Source organism: Leptidea sinapis, chromosome Z, assembly GCF_905404315.1.
Source record: "Leptidea sinapis chromosome Z, ilLepSina1.1, whole genome shotgun sequence".
Classification (NCBI taxonomy): Eukaryota; Metazoa; Arthropoda; class Insecta; order Lepidoptera; family Pieridae; genus Leptidea; species Leptidea sinapis.
Genome location: NC_066312.1, coordinates 31584213 through 31608667, shown reverse-complemented (window position 1 = coordinate 31608667; position 24455 = coordinate 31584213). Strand labels below are relative to the sequence as shown.

Here is a 24455-nt window from a genome sequence, read left to right as displayed (position 1 = left end):
AAGGGAAATGGTGTATCAGACAGTTATAAATCCACGCAGCTGTTGGGCAGGTGTAGGGAACGTGCCCAGTTTGTGATTGGGATATTTTTTAACCACTTGAATAATCAGAGGGTGACTAATCCCAAATTACTCTCGATGGAAATAGGAATACGTATTCAGGCAATAATTTGAATGCAGTCCTAAGTCATTCTAATGAGTTGGTTAACAGGGCTGCCAGTTGTACTACAACTTACGATGTTAATAAAATCGTAAGTTGTTGCAAAACCTTGCTCTAACTCGTCTAAAAACAATTCTGAAAAACAGCCAGATAATATACATTCAACAGTATCATAAATATATGTAGTACATGTCCATCAAAAAGACTAGTGTATAGTTTAAAAAAATCAAGATTTACAAGGCAAATATTACATTAGAAGTAGTTATAGGAATAATGCTATCAAATCAGGTGGGTCGTGTAATATCGTTAGGTACATATTACAAACTTTTTTATGTTATCTAGTATTGAAAATTTGCTGTTTACAGAACGTGTTTAGTTCATTTTACCGCCAATTTACACGGTGTAAATATTTGAACTAGTAAACGCGCTAAATGCACTTGGCACTGCAAAACCTTTTAGAGTTATTCTTGCTAAGGAAAATACCTTCAAAGAAATTATGGTAAACAGTCGAGAGTACATTTATCAGAAGGAGGCCAATGCTGATGTATAATATCCCACAGTTGTCAATACCGTATCAGCGTTAGCACAGGTTACCTTAAATGGCGCCAATACAACGATAAAATCTATGGAAAAACTTCATGCCGGACTTGACCTCATAGTCTTTAATCTCTGCAAACGTTTCAATAATGTCGTACCCGCTTTCTGTTGCATCTATGATTTTAAGGCGAATTGGACGCAGTGGCATGCATACATAAAAAATTGTCGGGTTGTTTTGTAATGTTATCTAATATTTTTTTAATATAATAAGGGATGAGCCGAGCAGGAAGTTCAGCTATTGCAATGCAGTGCCGCTCAGAATTCTTGAAAAACCTAATAATTTCTGAGCGGCACTCCAATTGCGACTGTCACCTTGAGACAAGGTGTTAAGTTTCATTCGTAATGTAATTTCACTAGCTCTGGCGCTCTTCCGACCGAAACGGCAGAAAAAGAAGTGGTTGTTGTACCCATAATCTTGCCGGCATCCTGTGCAATAGAGCCTCCCACTGGTAAATGACCTTAGTCTCCTCTTGTAATAGGTTCATATAATAAAATTCTTCGTATTTTAATTTTTTCATCACATCATATAATAACCGAAAATGCAAAAACTTATTTATTTCCCTTAAAAGAACACTGTTAAATAATTAAATTCATTAGCTGCCCGCGAGCAACGCAAAGAATCTTCAAGATTAAATATGTTAAGCCTTTGTGTTTCGGATCTTGAATCTCGATGCAAGCGCATCTGCCACGCCAGCCCACGTGCCGTACTTCCCCTCCCGCGCATACCCGCCCCCGCAGGTCTCACCATATAAATCATTTTTATTTCCTCGAGCGCATTCATCATTCGAAACAGATGCGTCTTTAATATCAGAATAACCTAACGTAATGTGACATTAATCAGATTCGTTCCACTTCGAACGGGTCCCCTAATTACTCAAGAAGTCATGCTCGGCCACTGTCATATTATAATGATTTTTGACGTTTGGTTTTATAATCAATGCGAAATATTGCAGTTTTTTTAACAAATAATACAGCTATCTTAACGATAAAAATCGAACAAATACAACGACATAGATAATGAAACGTATTCATTGTATGTTATTAACCAAAACCAAATTTGGATAATTTGTTTAGTCCAAATAATTTTGCAGTTCGCCGTTCGGTCGAGTAAGCCTTGACCAGCTAGTTGCGAGCGCCTTGAGATAGTTTTGCCACGAATTTGATCCCCAACATGTGTTGTGCAGTAGTGTTCTGTTTTTTGTCTGACAACATCTGAAGTCTGCTCGTGACATATGCGAAATATTCTACTAACAGGATGGGCGAGATTCTATGGGTTCTTGTGTTCCGGCATCTATGAATTACGGTCGCAATATGTTTCACTAAGAATTAACTTTATAAGTATGTTTGCCAAAACTTTCGACTAATTTACGCTGGGTGTTAAATGTAAATCTCAACTTTAGTATTTACCTTGGAAGCACCTCTTTTAATACTATAATATCATTGGGAAGCACTAGAAAAATATTCTGACACGGTTTAAAAAATTAAGTCTACGCAATTTTTATTTATATATTATTCTGATACATTTTAAGAGTATCTTGTCCACCCCTTCCCGATGTATTTATCATGTTATATCATAAACGAGTCTCAAGTAAAGTTCAAACTTGAAATTGTTTCATTAATTAAGATTCTAAACAATTATACAATAATTATTGAAATAGATCTAGGTACACCTCCTATCTTTGCAACTATCATTCCAGGATATTGTGAACTAAAGGCATGCTCTGCGCTGCATTGTGTAACCTTTACGGAGGTGATTAAATCTCCTCATTATTATTATCTGGCTCTATTCAACCACCCACTGTCGTTTTCTAAGCAGCACGGAAACTATGTCGTCCACCCACCAAGCCTAGTCCCGTAGGCGCAACAGGGTCACACACGACTTTTATTCGAATATCAGCACCTAAGCCCACGGCCGATTGTTCACGTTTACTCAAATTTACATTTGCAAAGTCAATGTCATACGAGACGCAAGGTCTGCCATTGTTTGGAACATTTCGGTGGTCTCGTGGTGATGTCGTAAAGCTACGCTTATTAGAATATTAGTTTCCAATAATTCATGATTGAAATTTTACGAAATGGACTATATTTTGTCGTGCATCATGCAAGCCAAGATCATCAGGACTAGTAAAACATGCGTGTTTACCATTAATTTTCATGTTATTATTCAAGTGAACCATCTGAGTTTGTTTCCAGGGATATCCACATAAGTTTAAAGTCACAAACACGGGTCACACAAACAGAACACAGTCACAATTTGTTCGTCACAGATTGTATGGCGTAGACACGTGAGTATTCGTTGCGTATCAAGCGACAACTGAGCCGGTCGGCGGCGTTGCTGAGAGACGCCGCTCGCAGGCCGCGACTAGCCTAGCGTCCCCCCCTTGCCCCCTCACTTCTGCCGTCTGCTGCACCCGACGATCGACTACATACAATAGGAAGGCGGCTGTATTCAATTCTCCATAGATTAGATTCACCTTTGTACGATACACATTGTTTTTGAATAATAATTCACATTTTCTACCTAGGTTTTTCTTACGATCTCAACAAAAGTAAGTTGATACCCTCACGACATAGATCTCTACGAATATGACCGCTATCTACATCAGCTAAAGGAGTAATCTGCTATTATCAGAAAGGTAGGGTGTTTTTCTAATGGCTCCTATTCAGACAATTTTTTTCCTTTACTGTATCCTCCTCAGTCGCTTTATGCATATTCGCTTGACTTATAACCTCTAAGATCTATCTGGGTATTGTAGATATCTATGGGAGTCGTATTGAACGTCTATTTACGAGAGCTGAATTGCCTGTTTGCGTCCTCGAATATAAAAGAAATAAATAACAGTTAGAAAAAAAAACTAAAAAACACGCTTTTAAAGAAATTCAAATTGAAAAGTAGTAGTTATGAGCATAAACTACGAATAGTGTGATTAAGTACTAAAAAAAATATTTTATTGTAAATAAGTATGGGGTGCTTAATTTTACTTTGGTATAAATATTTTATTCAAAATATTGGTAAAGGTAGAATCATTTTGAAGGATATCTTAAAATACACCCCACGCTTTTCACGATAAAATATTTGTTTTTGTTACGCGCGTTTTTCGAGAAATTTCTTGCCTCGCACAGTCACTTTGTGGAAACAATTACCGGCTGCATTTTTCCCAACCAACCGCGCGAAAATCGTTTCATTCATTCAAAACTTATTGCCGTTTGAAAATTCAAAAACTAGTGTTTTATTAATTTTTTACCAGACTTTTGCGCTCGAAGAACTCTAAAACATAGCTCTTTGAGCTCAAAAAGTTAGTTGTTCGTTAGTTTCAACTGTTTTCCTAATTTTTTTATAAGTAATTCGAAGCATTCCATTCCATCACGTTCATTAAAAAATATCTTTTACATTATCGGCATACCGTTATTCTTGTCTGCCACATGGATTGTGGGTTGCTTTCGAGAATCTCCATATTTCGAGTAATGCTGAGATAAAATTGAGAGAGGGATAAGCAGAAGCGGTTATTATTTTGTATTAACACACAAATATGTCAAAATAACTCGATACATCAACTTAACGCGCGTTTTAATCAAGCATCCTTTATCGTTCTTGGTAAACTATAATACATCATTGTTTGACACGGGAGATATTTTGATTAGTGTTTTAAAACCGTGATCGCCGTCCCAAACGTGAGTCGAGGTTGACTGACGTGCTAATTCCATATGATGAGGATCATTCACTCCAACACGCCTACTAATTTCATTCAATGACTGCTATCACGATATTAGGCTAAAAGTACGGGATTTTTAATGTAACCGTGGTTGAAGCGAAATATTTCGGGGTTTCATTCTCATTTTATGTCAGTCATCAACGGATGAATAAAGGCTTCATGGTGGTAAGTGATTTCACCTATTACAATAAAATCATTATTTTTTTAAATCGGTTTTACTCACGGTACATCGGTGCAGATACCGAATAGTTTCGGAGCATTCGGAGGGCCTTCATCAGGGTGAGTTAGTTAGTTAGTTCGCAGTTTCGTCTCACACTCAGAATGTACTTACAATGTCTTCTATATAATACGTAAGTAAATTATTACTGTTTAAATAAAAATTGTGTATGTGTAATTTTGGGTTTTAATTTGTAGATTATGAATCCCAGGTGTTAGATAATTTAAGCCCGTCTGCTCTATTGAGATTTGGATGTTTTTATAATTTTATTGGCTTATGTAAAGTGTTTTAAGTTTTTTTTTATGAAAATAAGGGACGAGACGAACATGACGTTCAACTGATGATAAATGATACGTCCTGCCCAATTACAATGCAGTGCCGTTCAGGATTCTTGAAAAACCCAAAAATTCTGAGCGACACTACAATTGCGCTTAAGTATTACTGCCTCACGGTAGAAATAGGCGCCGTTGTAGTATCCATAATCTAGCCGGAATCCTGTGCAAAGGAGCCTCCCACTGGTTTGATATAATCTTCTTGGTATCTGCACCCAAATTGTCAGTTATAGAATTGTTATTAAAGCAAAACCAACAGTGTGTGATTAATTGTCAAACCAGTCCAATGCCCATTTATTTTGGTTTCATTTTATTTTTGGGTTCCGAGAAGGTCGGACCGCTTCAAGGTCGTTTCATCAGCCAGAAATTAGGGGAATATTTAATTTATTTGACTGAGGTAACTCAATCATGTTTACTTACATACATATTGTCTTAAGACGGCTAATTAAAAGCTAGTTCTTTTAAGAATATGTACAAAAATAAATATAATTACATAATAAATAACAGGCTATGTTCCAATTTTGGCTAAATATTTATAATGAATCGTATAAACGATCGTATAAAAAGATGATTTCTTACGACATTATCACTTAAAATTATTGACCGAAGCCGACTTTACGGACAACCAATTTCTTTCTTTCCTTTTGTATGTTCTACAAACAATTACGAATCCACAAAAGTACTTTATAGAATTGAAAATGCTAAAACAACCAAATAGATTTTATTCAATTTTTGCATGAATATTGACAAGAGGTCGAGACAACACAATATATTATACTATGTATTATCACGCTATATGCGAGCATAGCATACTTCCTGCTTTATAGTTAACAGGCAAAGTCGTGGACGGCAGCTAGTAGTGAAGTCGGTCCCAGCCAAGGCAAATGTAATAGTAGGTACTTACACCCGCCACGCGTAACTTTGAGCTTCATCTAGAACAAACCTACCCGAGGGGGCGGTAGGTAAATCTTTTTAATATAAAATTTTTATTTTATTTAGGGCTTGGCACCGACTTAAAACATATCAACAGGTAGCACATACAAACAATATTTTAATTACTTATTAAACGTATAAGGTTTGCATAAGAGTATCTACTAAATTAAATCTTTAGTAAGTTGGTTTATATTTTATAGTTTTTGAAGTCAGTTTTATATACGCTTTAGAATATGATGAAACTTTTAACAAGCCTTGAGTCAATACACCTTGAGTTCATAGATCTTGTTATCCTACAGTTGAAGGATTGTTCGATACTCGTAAAGTAAGAAAATTCAACTTTAACTGAAGTGTAAAACTTCTTCGAGTATATTGGAGGTTGACGAATTTGTCTAACGTCTGATGTGTCCGTTTTATAAATAATATGTGAAGAGAATCTGTAGGTAATTTAAGATATTATTTCAAGCGTTTTTTCATTGCTGGCGGTGCTGGGACATGTAGGTATGGACACAAAACAATGTTCTTTTCTTCATTAGTCAAGAACTACACTATCCACATTATTGCAACTTGTATATTCATGATCAAGAGACCTATAATATCTAAACATCCTATTAAATTTATGTAGGTCATGGGTATAGATTTCATACTAAGTTGCCTAGTGCCCAAAATATTGTTCAAATTATTACGATTTTTTTTTAAAGTGTGTGTGAATTGATGCAGCCATTGTTGTATTCATGTTTTTATTTTATAACTAACTAAAAAGTCAATTAAACGTTTGAGTATTATGTATGTTTAGTTGTAAATATTGATTTTAAGTACTGGTAATTTATTTTATTATACTTCTTCGGAGTCGTGGTAAATAGAAAGATTTTATAAAATTGTATTGACTAGGTACCTAAATATTTTGTTATTTAAGTATGATATTATATATCATGTGATAAGAAGCAATCAATATATGTGGACAAAAGACATTATAGAGTGGTATCCAAAATCAAGAAATAGAAATAGAGGGAGACAAACGATACGATGGGAAGATGATTTCAAAAAGATTGCTGGACCTACATGGAGAAGAACAACTTACGACAGGAAAATGTGGAAAGATCTGGAGGAGACAAACGTATGTCGGCAGACAAACGAGTGATGAATAATATTAGATATAGTATATATTAGGTAAAATATAACTATAATCATTTAGCATATTAAGTTGTAGCAAAAGTTAAAAATGTACCTTTTTAGTTTTTTTGCTATAAAGGCTTCATTCATTCATTCATTTATGATATATATGCACCTATATCAAGTTAGATATGTCATGTAACATAACACCGTAGTATGAAACTCGTTCGGGCCTATCTGTCTTAACGCTTCAGTGAGCTAGCGCACTCTTTGTCATTTGATGCTTGTATTGTGACTTCATATTATATACACTTCTAACATCTGCCATTATTATGAACACATTTAGCTTTAATGAGCTTTTGTACGTTAATGTCTTAATTATTGTGATATGTTTACGACCATCACTAGATCAGCCTGTGTATTTTTATATGTATGCTAGCTGACCGAGCAAACGTTGAATTGCCGATATTAAAATCGCGATACAAAAGTAACTATTGATCGTAGATAGGGAAAATTTGAAGTTGTATGTATTTTTTAATGCTGACTCATAATCAAACAAATTAAAAAAAATGTTTTTTGACATTTTTTATTTATTACTTAAATTAAATTTAAAAAAAATTGGCGTGGACCAGCCTTAACATTTAGGGGGATGAAATATAGATGTTGTCGATTCTCAGACCTACCCAATATGCATTCAAAATTTCATGGGAATCGGTCAAGCCGTTTCGAAGGAGTTTAACTACAAACACCGCGACATGAGAATTTTATATATTAGATAGTATATCGGGCGTGCGCCACGGCTATGCCACATGGAGGGGAAGTAAGTACCTTAAATATTGAACATGAAACATTTTACTGAAAGGAGACTATTTTAATTTAAAAACAATTTAAACTGCATTCATGTATTCGAACGGGTTCGATTCCCGGACAATGTGCAAGATAACTATTAGTATTTTCTAAAGAAACATGCGTTAAAACTCTTTAATCAAGTACAAGCTTTTGAATGAAAATATCACGGGTTGGCCGCTCTTAAGCTTAGCCCGTGGACTGTACAATAAACATACATAAAGATTAATAAGAAACAAACATTAATATTCATCATACAAACGCTTGTACCAACCGGAATTCGAACCCGGGACCTCAAGCTCAGTAGTTATGGTCATAAACAACTGAGCTATATAAGTCCTCAATAAACATTTACTCTGGTCAATCTCTGAAAATTACCCAGATACACTTGGAAATTTGCCGCGCTATTTTAAAGCCAAGTACTCGCCATGATGATAAGCGTCCGGATGGAATAACACTAGTGGCTTGGGCACAGGGAGGGGAGCTGGTATGGGACGCAAATTGTGACTCTCTGGCTCCTTCTCATGTCCAAGTTACTTTAGTTGGTGCTGGCGCTGCTGTTTCGACTACCAAAGACAGCAAACGTCGCAAATAAGTCGGTCTCAGTAAGTCTTTGTGCCATTTGGTGTGGGGACACTAGGCCCGTGGGGCCCAGAGGCACGGAGAATGTACAAAGTACTATCTACGCGCCTCAATAAGGCTACTGGAAACAGCAAAAATGCTGCCAGTATTCTTGGTACACTTCCCCGTAACGATTGTTTTATTTGTATATGTATAAGCAATGTTTTCTTAAATAAATACTAAACCATTATTCCCTCTATCCTCTTTTAGATAACCAAACAACCTCAAACCAGATAATACAATATATTCGAGCAATAAACGCATTTGTATTCGAGAGCCTCACACCTATGTGCAAACAATTTCGAACTACCCGACAATGTTGAACGCGACTGTCTCCACACCACATTACCCTTATAAATAATTCTTGTATCGCCCATGCGGAGTTGTTTATCTTCCCTAAAGCACTGGCATTTACTGCTGACACTTTACCTAAAGTACTGATTCAACTCGATACGAGCACTAATGGTGGCTACTTAGAAACTTGCTTTGACAAATAATATACTTTAAGGCTTGAATTGACTTCGAGTATAGAAAATTCACTCTAGTTATAACTGTTTCTCTAAATTAATGTAACTAGCAGTTTTTTTTTATAAAATATAAAACGTAGAATGGTTGTTGTACTTTTTATTTATTCAAAGCACATAAAAAATCATGAAATGACCTCGGAATATTTCGTTTAAAGCAGAATAGAAATTACATCGGGTGGTATGAATGGTTGAAAATCAAGTTTATGTCTGTTTCTGCTGTTAAAATTAAGACTATTATAATTTCTAGCAAACACGCTAATGTGAATATGTAAATACATAACATTTTCAAGAATAATCGATTGCAACAGTAAAAATATTTATTTCTTGAAATTTTTCTCTTAATGATTCTTTAGGGCATAAGTAATAAATAGCATCTAGGTCATAAATAATTTTAACGCTTATTTTTAAAAGTTATATTGCAAACCCATTTGAATAACTTAGACAGTACCGTGGGCACATCTATTTATTTATATTTCTGTCTCAGAGACTCTGTGGAAACCAAGAGATAAATGAGTATAATGCTGTCATCATATTAAAGACTAAAAGAATTAACGGTATTAAGGAAAAATAAAGGATTGTTTCAGATGACCCCGTTTTGATATCAGCATTGAGATTAAAAAGATATTATTGAATACAATGCAAGTATAAAAACCGCCAACTGGCCAAGTTAACTGAAACATGAGTGATGTAACATCCCAATGCTCGTCACTGCGTCGCCTAAAGTTTTGGTTGTATATGACGCGATAATTTTGATCTGATTTGTGACGTCATATCCGTCCACCATGACGCGAGTGTTTTCGAGTGTAATTCAAAGTTAAATGATTAAAAAAACAGTTAATTATTTACACAAATAAAACTGAGAACAAAATTTTATGAAAATTATGTATAAAGTAGATCCTATACATGAAACGGCATATTGCACTTCATTAATCTTTCATTACATTTTATTTATTATAGTTTTGTTTTTATCAATTCGCTATTCAGTAGGGGAGCGGGGGGCTAGTTGTAACAATTTTACGCTTCTTGGCTATGAAAGCTTACTTGTTTGTTATTTATGAAATCTAGCAGTACTATTCCAATTAACAACTATTCAACTATTGATTCCCAATAATTTTGTTATCTAACCTGTAACGATATTTTGTAGAAACGGCTTTGTAAAAAAACTGACGCGTGTTACAACTTATCTGACCGTGACTGGGGCTAGTTGTAACAGGCTTGGGACAAATTGTAACATTAGGAATTAGAAGCCAGTTTTATATTTTTTGAAGATTTATTTGGCATAATTTGCATAAGAAATTTTACAAACGCTAAAACAGGTTTAAACCTTTAAGTAAATTTTAAAATTAACAGAAAATATACAAAAACAAACAAATAACATGTGCTTTCTTTACTAAAATTATTAAGGTATTTTAGGCTTACAGCCATTTATAATCTTTACTACTTCAGTAATCAGACTTTTGATTAATTCTTAGCATTATAAACCTAAGGTACATTATAGCAAACTTTTAAGTTTTACTCTTAATCTGATAGAAAAGTAATCAAATATTAACAAATACATGTTCTTTCTTAAACTATAAACGAACGTTAGGATCAAAGCCATTTATTATAACAACAGTAATACATGTGCCCTCATCTTGCACATGATGCATTGTATCCACTCTTCGTTTGAATTCATAAGTTTCCCCACGAGCTAAACAAAACCATTTTCCTCGGGTTCAGAATCCGTATGTGAATTTAAAATTTTCTTCTCTTGCGTGTCTGTGAGGACACAGTTTTTTCTTTTACGTTGAGGGTGGATAGTAAATGTTCGTGGTAGAGCTTTCGGATAAGTTCTTCTTTTAGATGGAGAGAAATGATTGTGCTTTTGAATACCAGAAGGTCCAGGAATCGGCTCAAAGTCAGGTTGACTTCCAGGTAAAGCTGTTGTAAATAAAGTATCCTCAATTCTTGTTAAATCTAAGTTACTGTGTTTCAATTTTCCATGGAACTTATGATTTCACTGACACTTCTAAAGATTACTTATCGAATGAATCTATATTAGGAATATTTGTTGTCAAGCTAGAGGCAATAATGTTTGCTTGCAGGATTTATACTTATAAGTAACATGTTACAACTGGCCCCATTAAAGTGTTACAACTTACCACACTGCGAGGTTTTTGGAAATAACCTCTATTAAAAAAAAGTCGCAAACTTGGTGTGAAATTCGATTTAATATAACCAAACTTAACAAGTGCTTAATTTATATGTATAAATCAACAACTGCTAAACCATTTGAAATCTACGATAATCAATTTTGTATAAACAAAAAAAAGTCCATTACCTGGCTTAATCGGAACGCCAGCACAACACCGCGACCTGCGCCGTACAGCGTGATACTGTTCTCGCTTATATTATAGAATGGGTATTACGTAGTGGGTTAGGTTGAAAATAAAACGAATATTTTTCTATTATCTAGGTAAAAAATGCTTGTTACTACTTATCCCTGTTACAACTAGCCCCCGCTCCCCTACTCCATCTCGTTCATAAAATTTTCTTTTTATCACTTAAAAAATAAACATAGCAAATTGTTTAGCTAATAATTTTACTGGTAAAGGTTTTATCTACTAGTTGACGTTTATAGGTTTATATTACAGAATAGGAATCCAAAATCAACACGAGTTTTAATCGAAGCAATTTTTCCTTATTACTTAGGTCGTATTTGACCAAATAAGAATAACTTTTATTCTTAAGTTAAAGCTGTTATAAACTCTCAGATAACCATGTCTTCATTTCACCAACCATTTATCCTGAGAATAACAAAAGTTGTACGAGAGTTACTCTTATAACACCAGTTCTTAAGGAAAAACGGGCTTATTCTTCAGATAAAACCAAAATGGCGTCAATTTTTATGTCAGCTGAGTGCACAGAGTACATTAAAAAAGAGCGACCATTGAATCATAAACATTCATTATGCAGCGTTTAAGAAAACAGCAAATACAACACAAAGCAAGCTGAACGTAATTTAAACACCACGCAGCGCGACTTTACAGATAATTTATGCGTAAAAATAGTACTTGACACATTGACACAAGTTCAAAGTGACAGCTAAATTCAAAATGTCCTCATAAGTTATACTGTACTGAGACAATGACAATATTTTACCCCCTTATTCATAATAGTCTGCTTACTTAAAGCATTGCTAATTCTCACACTGTCTTCTTCTATTGACCTAAGTCAGAATGAGAAAAAACACTCCTTAGCGGCTGTTTTAAGTTAGCGGACCATTATGAATCAGGGGGTAAATGTCTGCATTTACACTTAAGTATCAAATAATAGTATTCTGAGAGTAACTTTTCGTCTTTAAAAAGTGGTGAAACGTACTATGAGTTATACTGAGAGTAAAGGCAGCGAATAAATTTATACCCTATGTCCCATTTACCAGTGGGAGGCTCCTTTGTACAGGATCACGGCTAGTTTGTAGGTACCACAACGGCGCCTATTTCTGCCGTGAAGCAGAAATGAGTAAACATTACTGTGTTTCGGTCTGAAGGGCGTCATAGCTAGTGAAATTACTGGACAAATGGGACTTAACATCTGATGCCTGAAGGCGACAAATTTTTGGGTTTTTCAAGAATCCTGAGCGGCAGTGCATCGTAATCGGCAGGGCGTAACAATTACCATCAGCTGAACGTCCTGCTCGTCTCGTACCTAATTTTCATAAAAAAAACCTAGAATAATTATTCTCGTATATTTATACCATTGGTTAAATTGATCCTTATGCTAGTAAAGTCAATGGGGAAGTAACCTGTTTATATTCTATTGTTTGGTTGAAGCTATCTACTAATGTTGTCATAAGAAATTTTGTATCGTCAATCATATTTTTTTAAAACGTCTTACTCGTAGGCATATTATTAACAATAATTATCTCAATGAAACATCTAGTTGTGACAGAAAACTTATTTCTTTCTACCCTAACATCAATTCTCCTTCTGATAACCAAATTAAGTCCTCGTCTATTGTCTATTGAAGTTACATAAATCAAAGTGATGATAACCACTGACATCTCTATAAGTAATACTTTTATGCGTTAATACAATGTAGTATAGAGTGAAGGATTTTTCGAATACCACTACAAGCAGAACAAGTAATATTGCCTATATCGTTTTTTATAAGCATTAAAGTAACACTGTCTGTCTGATACTCGATGATGGCTAACTATAAAACTAATTTTGTTGAAATTTGATGTGGCGATTGAAATAGGCTATATTTTAAAGATTTTTTTTAAGAACTTGCCGTTACCGAATTCCACGCCAACAAAGACAAGCCTCACAGTTGTTTTTCACATAACAAGGGTGCAATTCAAGGGCGTAGCAAGGTACTTACCCCCCCCCCCCCCTTTTAGAAAATGTAGCAATATTACGTAGGTAGCCTATTAATAAATAAAAACTAAATTAATGCTATTGGAAGGCGAATTGATCTATTTATGGTTGAATCCTCCACTAATTTACATACCTTATATATATTTTAAATTTGTCTTCTGCCTGCCAGATTTATATTTTTTTAATAAAACCTGTGATTTGAAAAAAAAAACAACAACCGACCGACGAGTGACTTCTTCTGGGAGGGAAAACTGCTTCGTAACGTAACGCGTTACGGCGCCAGTCTGTCTGGCTTCCCTTTCCTTTATCACGCTCTTCCTCTCTCACTCTAACCAATCGTTTCTTTTATAGGATTAAAAAATGATACTAATAATATACATACACAAAATTCTAACGCACACATTCAAGAATTTTAACTAAGAATAAAAAATATTTTATAAACAATAAAATATTTTATTGATAAATAATCTTTCTGTACATTATCATATTGATAGATATTTTTAAGTAATAACCTTAGCTTATCTCAAGTTAAACAATATTATTATTAAACAATAGTTCAACTTAGATAAGTTTAAGTTATCCCTTCTGCCAGGCGTCTCCAGACGCACATGTTTCTTAATAGAACTGCTGGTTTTATTAATTTAGACGAAAACGTTAAATAACTACAGTGAAATGATCACAATTAAAGTTGCAGTGCATAGTGTGTCAACAAAACTTGACTATAAAACAGATTAAACAAACGTTTAAATTAGAATTGACCGAGCAGTCACACAAAAGTAGTCCCAAACACAATATGGAATACGAACGGTTATTGTAAATTAAACCTTGATAATTTGTAGCCGTGTGTAGTTTGTTCCAACGTTTGCGAGGTTTGGTAAACAAACATTGACCAACTTTGTTTACATTTCCAAAGACTAACTCTATTATACAGCTGGCCATCGTAATAGCTTACAATACTCGCAAATGGGTTGTTAATAATTAATAATGGTGGATGTTATTGAATGCATACTGTGATTATATTGCAACTGTGTTGCTAGATGGTTCTTCATGGGGAGCTTAGCTTTACTTCCCAGTAATTTACAGTTTCATTACATACAACAGGCTGGATGGAAATTGGTATGTAAGTTTCACAACTTAGCTCCTTGGCCTTTACATAAAAAGAGCGAGTTTGTAAGTCTTTTGTGGAGCGATTTATAAGCTTTTACATCAAGATCCCATAAAATGTTTAAAACAAATATATTACGAAATTCAAAAGAATTGTTAAAAACGTTTGTGTGGTAAAGATTACTATAACAGTAATTACTTATACATTGTAACCAAATTTTTATGAAATAGGAAGCCCGCTGTGTTTCTTGCGGCCGTTCTTCTCGGGTCTGATGCATACTTTTTCGAATAGGTGATAGTTTTTGAATGTCAATAAGTTATATCATATCCTATTTTGAATAAAAACTTATTTTGGTGACATTGCAGGTCAATATGATATTATGAAGATACATTTAGTATTTATTATAGTTAATTTGAAATATGATGAATACTACAATCTCCCCACTCTCGGAAAGAGAATTCTCATAGGGGCGAAACCTTCTCTTAGCGTCATTTATATGGTTCAAACGACTGACAACAAAATAACAATGTGTACACAGTGAATAATAATAAAATACATACTTTTTACAGATGTTTTCTGTTTGTTTGTGCACAGTTCAAGTTAAATAGAAAAATTGTCAGTGATATTAAATGTAATGTTGTGTGTAAGGCTGACATCGGCAAAACCTTCCTAAATCAACAACACCTACCTCAAAATTATATATAAACAACGTTTTTCTCCTCTGTACTGAATGTATCTTATGTGTTTTAATAGGCCCAAGTACTCACAAAACAATACCTAAATCACGATAATGTATTACTAGGATCTACCTACAGTATTGTATATAACTTATTTTGAAAGGTATTAAGGCATTTATTTTCTCAAAATTGATTCCTTTAGAATTCTTTTTGACGCATTTCTAATATACTAGATACTACTACCGCTTCGGAAACATATGGCGCTCTGAAACAGAATAAACGGTTCAAGAAACTCTCCCAGCATTCGTTTTTTTGCTCTCTTTTTAATAAAATATACAATATTGTACTGTCATTGCTATTACTATAAAATAATCATAATCTTGTCCCAGGTCGTCCGATCACTTACATAAACAGTTGTGGAATTCGGAGTAGTAGGGTCTACGACAAAGCCATTTTTTAATAAAAGATTGAAATTTGTTTATAGATAATGCCCGAACAGTGGCTGGGACTTTATGATAAAAGTGTAACCATTTACCCTTAAAGCTATTATGTATCTTTAATGAAGCCTACTAGAATAAGTTACAAGCAATCCCTTATTTCTAATGTTATTATAATTAAAATAACTATTAAGAGCAAATAGGTGGTTGATTGTATTAGTAAAGATATTTTGAAATTGAATTGTGCGCAATTATCTCAGAAATGGCTTCACCGAGAAGCCAGACAGACTGATGCCGTAACGTGTTACGTTACGAAGCTGATTACCCTCCCATAAGAAGTTATCACTTTAAAAAGTTATACATAAACACGCAACTAAGCAAATAAATCATGATAGTTCAAATGTTTTGAGTTTTCCTTAGTGTTAATTCCGTCAAAATTTGTCTTAAAACAATTTGACACGTGTTTCGCCTCTACCCGAGGCATCCTCGGGGCATGTTGACTCACCAAACTCTGAAACGAGACTGTTTTAAGACAATCATTGGCGGAATTAACACTAAGGAAAACTCAGAACATTTGGATAATTACGGATTTCCGCAAATTAACGCCTACTTCAATAAATTTTCTTAAATCATGATATCCGATTACAATTATTACAAAATAAGAAAACAATATGTTTGTCGCCAGTATGTCTGTCCCATATAGGTTATTATCTTAGTTGAGTTGTGTGTATGATATCATATCAAAAAGATAATTATTATCGACATATTCCGCTCCTCTTTACACGTGTTTCCAAATTAAATTGTACCACTCAAAACATTCCATTATTTATGATAATAAATTACAATAATAATATGGTATAATTTGACGACCCATATAGCTGAATGGTAAGTGACTCTGACTACTAAGCTAGAGGTCCCGGGTTCGAATCCCGGTAGGTGCAATCATTTATATTATGAATATGGATGTTTGTTTCTGAGTCATGGATGTTTATGAGTATTTATGTATGTTTAAGTAAGTATATTTTATTATTCAAACAAAACAAATCTTATAACTATATTTACAATACTACGACTACATAAAATTAAAACTATCATTACGTGGAAGCGTACCAACAATACTGGCAGCATTACCGCGTTGGATAGCAAGGCTGATCCGTTGACCGAAATAAGTTTAAGTAAGTATATTGTATTCAATATTTCGTTGTCTTGAACCCATAGTACAGGCTGTGCCGAGTTTGGAGCAAGATAATTTGTATAAAATTGTGTCAATATTTATTTATTTATTTATTTATTGAATTAATTGGTTTAGTTGGGGATCAAATTGTTCTAATTTGATTGTGTATAATATATTGGAACCCTACAAATACTATATTTTTCATTAAATAGGATAGAAATATATTACTTTTAAAAAGGAGTGACAATATCGTAACAATAATAGTAATGGGCTGGGAGTTAGTCTACTCTCAATTTCATAACCCCTTTACGAACCTATGTAGCTTCTTAACGTGTTGTGTTGTAATATGTTATGTTATTGTCACTCCCTATGGTAAATAAATATATTTCTACTATCTGACTCGACAGACGTTGTTCTGTACATAATAAAAAAAATACTGTTTTTTATGAATTGTCAATAATATTTCATAACATCAAGAATTATTTCGTACAATATGCTCCCTGTTGTAAGGTATAATGGAATTCTTTCACGGCAGAACCGGGCGTCAATAAATTTTCTCATGCAAAATATGTACTTACAAAATAAATATTGAAAATAAAAATAATTATGGGTCCCAAATCGAAATAAAAACTATCCTATCCTTCAAGTTGGACTAAACTGTACTCCATGAAGTAATCGCCATTTAAATCCGTTCATTAGTTTAGGAGTCCATCACGGACAAACAACGTGACACGTAATTTATATATATATTAAGATTTTAATCTACTCAATGAAAAATATAGAATTCGCATGGTAATGACGTATATCATACGCATTACTTATGCAATAAAACCGTAGATAAATAATAATAAAATTGACACACTTTTACACAAATTATCTTGCCCCAAACTAGGCATGGCCTGTACTTTGGATACAAAACAACGCTATATATAATATAATATACTTACTTAAACATACATGACTCGGAAACAAACATCCATATTCATCATATAAATGATTGTACCTACCGGGATTCGAACCTGGGACCTCTAGCTTAGTAGTCAGGGTCACTAACCATTTGGCTATATGGGTCGTCAATATGTTATATTAATTAATAATCACGCGAATATATTAACAATTTACGAGCTTAGAGAGATATCAGTGTGCAAGATTGATACAAAAGTTATTCAAATATATGAAATGCTATCGAAGAGTATGATCGCTGTAATATTAATTCGAGAGGTTTCTAGAAATTATTTTCAGTCTAGACAGAACAGACGCCTCGTAAATTAAAATTCGTTTCTCTTTGTTCGTACATCAATATTTGACTGTGTCTAAGTTATTGACTATACTTGGGTATAGCACTCCTAAAATTGTTTCTTATATTTTAATATTAAAATATTTATCAGAACTGTATAAATAGAGTATATTCATTGATATAATAAGTTACTTCTTAAACGATGTAAACGCGAGTCATTGGAACTGTATTTCCACATAAAATTATTAAATGAATATTATAAGCGGGCATTTCATGTACCCCACGTGTTAATCATCGGAATACGTTGGATGAGGGCAACGCAGGACCGATCGCTGTGGCCTTTGTCCAGCAGTGGACGTCTTCCGGCTGATGATCATGATGAATCTACCTATTACTTGAAAATGTGTTACTAAATCTTTTTTAAAATAAGAACAGGCAAACGGCTCTCGTGATGGGTAATGGTGAGGTGTAACCACCTCTGAGTCCAATGAAGTCCGTTCCGTTCCAGCGGTCAAGAGACGCCGGTCCATAGTTGGGAGTATGTTTTTAGCTTGAAATAACCCTTCTGCTACAACTGTCTTTTTTTACTCATTGCCACGGTTCGAACCAGAACACAGCAATGTTCTACTACACGGCAAAAATATATCTGTACCTCGCTGGAATGTGACGCCCCCTCACGCTTGTCCTGTTGTGTCAGTACGGTTTGCAGGTCCATTACCGTTAGGCACATGTCAAATTTACATTGTTACGTTCTGAATTTTGTTGTTAATAGTTCTGTAGTTTCTGTTGTTCTATGTCGCTATAGTAATACTCACGTAAAAATATTTTTTTACTTGATCAAGATGTTTTTATTGTTTTCTCGTCATTATAATAATAAAAATAATCACCATCACAACGCAACATCTTTAAATGAATCTATAACATGCTGAAGTTGTAGTTTATTTATTAATATTAATATCCTATCGATGCTTGTTTTGCACACCGTAACAAAGCGACGATGTGACGTCGTCGACAGACGTCAGATCCCGTTTAAGGTAACCGGGTAGTACATCGCTATTTGCGACAGAAATAGATATTGTATATAAAAACGGGTCATCTTATGTAATACTGTGAAATTTCAACGAATCGTACACAAAACAATTACGTAAAAGCGGAAAGTAATTGTTTAGTTAGATCGTAACATCCTTCACTACAGTAGCCAGGGCGTGCTGTTTCTAAAATCCACTACTACGAAGTAATACGAGACAGCACCGCGCTTCAGAGTAATTAGCGTGGCTTCCCCTGATACGGTTACAGGATGACTATCAATTAAGTTATTTGGGGTTTTTATTAAGGGCAATAACTACAGTGTATTTCGTGAACCAACCAACTATACTGTTAGGGAGACTTCATTGAACAAACAGAATGGTTTAATCCATCGAATTGAAATATACTAGCGCATAGGCAAACTAAGCTTGAGAACGGGAAGAACAGAGATATAGAAAAGGTAGGCGAATCTATTTGTTTAATGAGATCTCTAGTGTTTCCCATACTACTATATGGTGCTGAAAAATGGACAGTCAAAGAACGAGAGAGACAAAGGATTGACGCACTAGAAATGTGGTGTTGGAGATGAATGCTACGAGTATCTTGGACACAACGCCGCACAAACGTGTCGATCCTTGAAGAACTCAAGGTGAAAGAAAGGCTTACACTATAGTCAGAGCGCGTATCCTCAGATACTTCGGACATGTCGCGCGACGTGGAGAGCATGCAATAAAGAGACTTAGAAACGGCAGTAGATCAAGGGAGGCTCCCTTATGCGCTGGACAGACCAGATCAAAGCCCTAACCAACACTCCCCTCAACACATTTGCCAGAGAAGCAACAGCCAGTGATAACTGGCGTAGAATCTTTCGTCGTTCTACGTGACGACGACGGCTCTATCAAGAGTAATCCGACGAAGAAGAAAGCGAATCTATTGTTATTGTAACTAAATTTGATGGACAAGTCGTTTACAGTCTCCCATGCTTAGCTCCTTAGTATTTTTAATATTAAACCACTAGCAAATGCACCCATTGATAAATCAAAATTTGTCACGCATTAAGCTGTTATATTGTATGTATATGGTTTTAACAATTAAAAGAGTTTCATTTAGTAAAGTTTTGCAGGTATTGTAACTGTAACTGTAACGGAATACTGTTCCGAGAACTATGATTAAGGTCACCATTTCGGTCGGAAGAAGTACACTGCTGGACAAAGGTCCTCCCAAAGACAATCGGTCTCCACGACGATCGGTCCTGCGCTGCCCTCATCCTATTCTGGAGATCTTGACCAGATCGTCGGTCTATCTTGTAGGGGGCCTACCAAAACTGCGTCTTCACGTAAGTAGAGCTATATGCCCTTCCCACTGTATATCTCTGAGCGACCATGAGCTTCTTCATAAGGCCCATAGTTAGCGATCACGTCTGCGTTCCGTATGTCAAAACTGGCAACACACACTGGTTAGAAACCTTAGTGTTCAGACACCACGTTACAAATGCATCTAACATGGATCCAATAAATCACAAACAGTAGAGATGACATGTTCCATTTGCTTGACTTAGAGAGAAAACTTACAGACCGCAGGTGTGATTTAGTTCTGGTCAGTTAATTCGCGTCTACAACTAACGACGTGTGTGGCCTGAGTTTAGTCGTAGGTAGATTTAAATAGAACATGCTTCCTTCATATCATTTTACTTAAGTTTACTATTACAATGGGCATGATAATTGTATTAAAGCATAAATGATTGTAAGGAAAAATATAAGATGAAAAGTTTTAAAAAATTGCCCAGGTTTGTTTACAATATTGTGATTATTAATATGTTTATTGAAACATATTTTTAATGACTATAAGGGGCGAGATAAGCAGTAGTTTAGCTGATGCTAATAATTGATACGTCCTGCGCATTTCAATGCCGTGCCGCTCAGGATTCTTGAAAAACCCAAAAAATCAGAGCGGAACTTCAATTGCGCTCGTCACCTTGAGACATAATTTTTGGTTAATAATTCCTTTTTGTATCTAATTACTATCTATGATATGGACACCTTAATGGGTACTATGCCATATCTTCGTTTTGCTCTTTCTGCTTTCCAACAATTCTTTCAGCTGGTTATTTCTTATCTCCACCGTTTGTCAGTCATACGTGAAACATGGTCGGCCACATACCATTTACAAATGTAAAGCAAGTGAAAAAGCATACATTAAATGAACTGACATAAGAGAGGAATATGAAACAAATCATGGTCACAGTACACGACCGTCGATGCCGCGTATTTTCGCCAATTATTAACATATTTTACCGCCCAATTGATAGGGGTTGATCAATTTGCGTAATAGCTCCCCTAATAAGCACTCTGTCTTAATGGAGTACCAATTAATATATTGTGTATTAAAATGCTGGCGGTAAAATGCCGATGGATGATCAGTTTCATTCCGTGCAAAAGTATAAGAATTGCACGTTTCAATCTCACTCCCTTATTTTCTGTGTTGGATTTCTCAACAATCTCTTTATGTCGTTCTGTCACTTCTGTTCTGATAGATATTTTTACTTCTATATTCTATGTTTTATCTTTTTGATTTCCAAATTTTCTTCAGGTTTACCTCGATACAATCATTGCACCCAATTCTGCCTAGAAGTAATTTATATTGATCCCCTTGTAGGTAGTTTTGGCATCTCTGAATCATCAATATTTATCGTAGCTGAAGTAGAAATTTCCATTTGTTACAGTTTTGATATACTTATCTAGATTATTTCAATGGGATCAACCCATTGCCCTGCTAATCTTAGTGAATTCTTCACATGGCCTTAGTATCTCTTTACCATAATGTAAACAGTCCACTGCAACGCTTCCATACAATCTGCATCAGAAAATTTGCTTTGCAAAAGGTGACAAAATGAGGAAGACATTCACCTGATAGCAAGTGATATGACCATTACAATACAGTGGCGCTCAGGGTTCTTGAAAAACCCGTAATCGACAAGTCACTTCCTTACTTAGAGACATAATATTTTAAGTCTTATAAGCCCGGCAACACAACACAGTAATAGAACAATACTTTAACTTCTTACAAGAGCGCCCGAATCGACGCACGCACACATACACACGACTTACATGGCCTCTAAGCAATCTTGGGAATACAAGACTATTGAGTGCCACGCTGTTCGCAGCCGAGAATGGGCGCTGTCCGAGTTAATTAGCTGCACTGAGCCGTCCACGTCGTTATTTTTGTATGTACCAACCCTAGCGCTCCACTCAAACGTAGGTAGGTATAAATTTCAAGTGGACCGCTGAGTTACGCTACTGTTCTATTAACTGTATTGTGCAGCCAGCAACTTCTGCAAAGAAGCCTCCCACTGGTAACAAAACGTTGCCTTCAGTTCAGTGTGGTTTAGTTACTCTTTCCCTAATATAAAATTCCAGTAGCTAGATTTTCTACTGCGATTAGTAAGTCTTAGTATATTTGTAAACAGATATAAATAATCACAGAGAAGTGTTCGCTAAACGCAAGTAAAATGTAAACAGTTTTGGGTTGGCGCGGGCGGGGGCATTCTCGCTTCTCCGTTACAAGTATTAATGGGCTATGAACGTGACTGACAGACGAACAACGCGCTATATATAGAGCAATTGTAATGAGTTGCGCTCACTCGCCATCTGTATACCGATACACACTGCGGGCATGCTTGGACAGCCATGTTTAAAACTTGGACTTTACTATCATCTTTGCAATAGGCACTAGTAATAGTAATTATCAAATCAATTTCAAGTTTAAATGTATATTTCAGTTTTATATTGTATATTTTTAGTCTAAGGTCAGTAAGCGTGACCTATAATGATATACCGTCATATTTCAACTAATTTAAGATTCGACTATAATGGATTACTGTTTGTAAACGATTCAATAAAACTACGATTTATGAACAACTAAACAAGAATATACTGTGTGTTTACATTTTCTTACCTTTGACATGACAGTAACAAACGGCAGGAAGAAATCATTATAAACTCTAAGTATTAGTATTGCGTTTATTAATAAGACAGGTTTTAAGGCTATTAGTAATTTAAGCCAATTTTGAGAGATTTCCTCGCACTTATAAGGGCCACTTCTCAGTTTACACCGAAATTATATTTAATGCTTAAGAATAAATGACTACGTATTGGAATACGAAATGGATTGCATGCTTCCAAAATCAAATCAAGGAAAATATTTTCATATACAGTCCTTGACATTGTACTATTATAATTTAGAGTTAGGCGTGATTTTTCGGAAATCCATCATTATTCAAATGTTGTGAGCCTTTTTGAGTGTAAATTCCGCTAAGATTCGTCTTCAATCAATTCGACACGTGTTTCGCCACTACACGAGGCATCCTTAGGAGATTTTGACTCGCCAAATTCTGGCATGAGACGCCCGTCTCATCTCAAGGCTTACAACATTTAAATTGTACTATTAAATTGTACATATTCTTAGACATTATCGAGGTTTACAAATGTTGACTTTATTATATCCCTTTCAAAAAATATATGAAAAAAGGTCAAAAATAATGAATACTATTAATTATATTATTATTATTGATGATAAAAAATAATAGTTAATTTACTGCTCGGCGTCTCCGATGACCGTGTGTCACAGACATAATGCGATGCATTTTCCGAGTTTAAGTTGGCGTAATACGAATCCATCGCTCGCATCTCGCTCCACATACAAATTATTTGTTACTACTACATTGTACGTTCTTGTGACGAATTGAAACACGACGTGTTAACTATATTTTAATGATTCTGTTGTTTAGTGCGGAAGTAACTACGACTGTTTATTGAAAACTAATCGAGTGTTCAAACAGAATATAAATAAATGGAGATCTAAGGGACCTTCAGTATAAAATAGTATTTATTTATTTATTAGCATCGCCAACACAATAATCACTAAGTAATTACAATAAATATTATTCTAAGTAAGCAATGTCGTTCTATAGGTAAATAAGTCTATATCTAAGTGTTATTGCACTTACAGGCAACGACCACATGCAAGGATAACATGCGTATACATAATTTTTGAATATTATTGTGCATCATAAGAAGTAATACTAAGATACAATACAATTATATAAATAGTTTCTATAAAGCGAAAATAGTATAGTAATAGACAATTGTCTTAGTTAAAGATTATTTCAGCGGTGGGAGGATTCTTTGAACATGCCTCCTAAATTAGTATCATAAAGCACATAAGTAAATTTTTTATAAGTTTATAACACTGTTGATTACAAAATAGCTGCAAAACCCAAAAGTAAGGGCGTGTTTACATAAGGTGTTAAGTTTCAGTAGCTCAGTAATTTCACGCAGTAATGTAACTATTACAGCTACGGCGATAACTGAAATAGAAATTGTGCTT

General features: G+C 34.8%; 1 protein-coding gene across 7 annotated transcripts in view; it reads right to left on the bottom strand.

The window, feature by feature from the left end:
* Nucleotides 1-24455, bottom strand: part of LOC126978607 (caskin-2) — a 348934-nt gene that overhangs the window by 163347 nt on the left and 161132 nt on the right. For 3 of the 7 annotated variants that reach the window (XM_050827566.1, XM_050827568.1, XM_050827570.1), the window contains exon 1: nt 2898-3088. The exons of 3 other annotated variants lie outside the window; for them this stretch is intronic. Coding sequence is in view for 1 of the 4 variants with exons in the window: in XM_050827570.1 (XP_050683527.1) it covers nt 2898-2931 (34 nt within the window). In the remaining 3 variants the exon portion in view is untranslated. Of the gene's footprint in view, nt 1-2897; nt 3094-24455 lie in introns of those variants that run through there. One more of the 7 variants, XR_007732646.1, reaches the window with a different exon arrangement.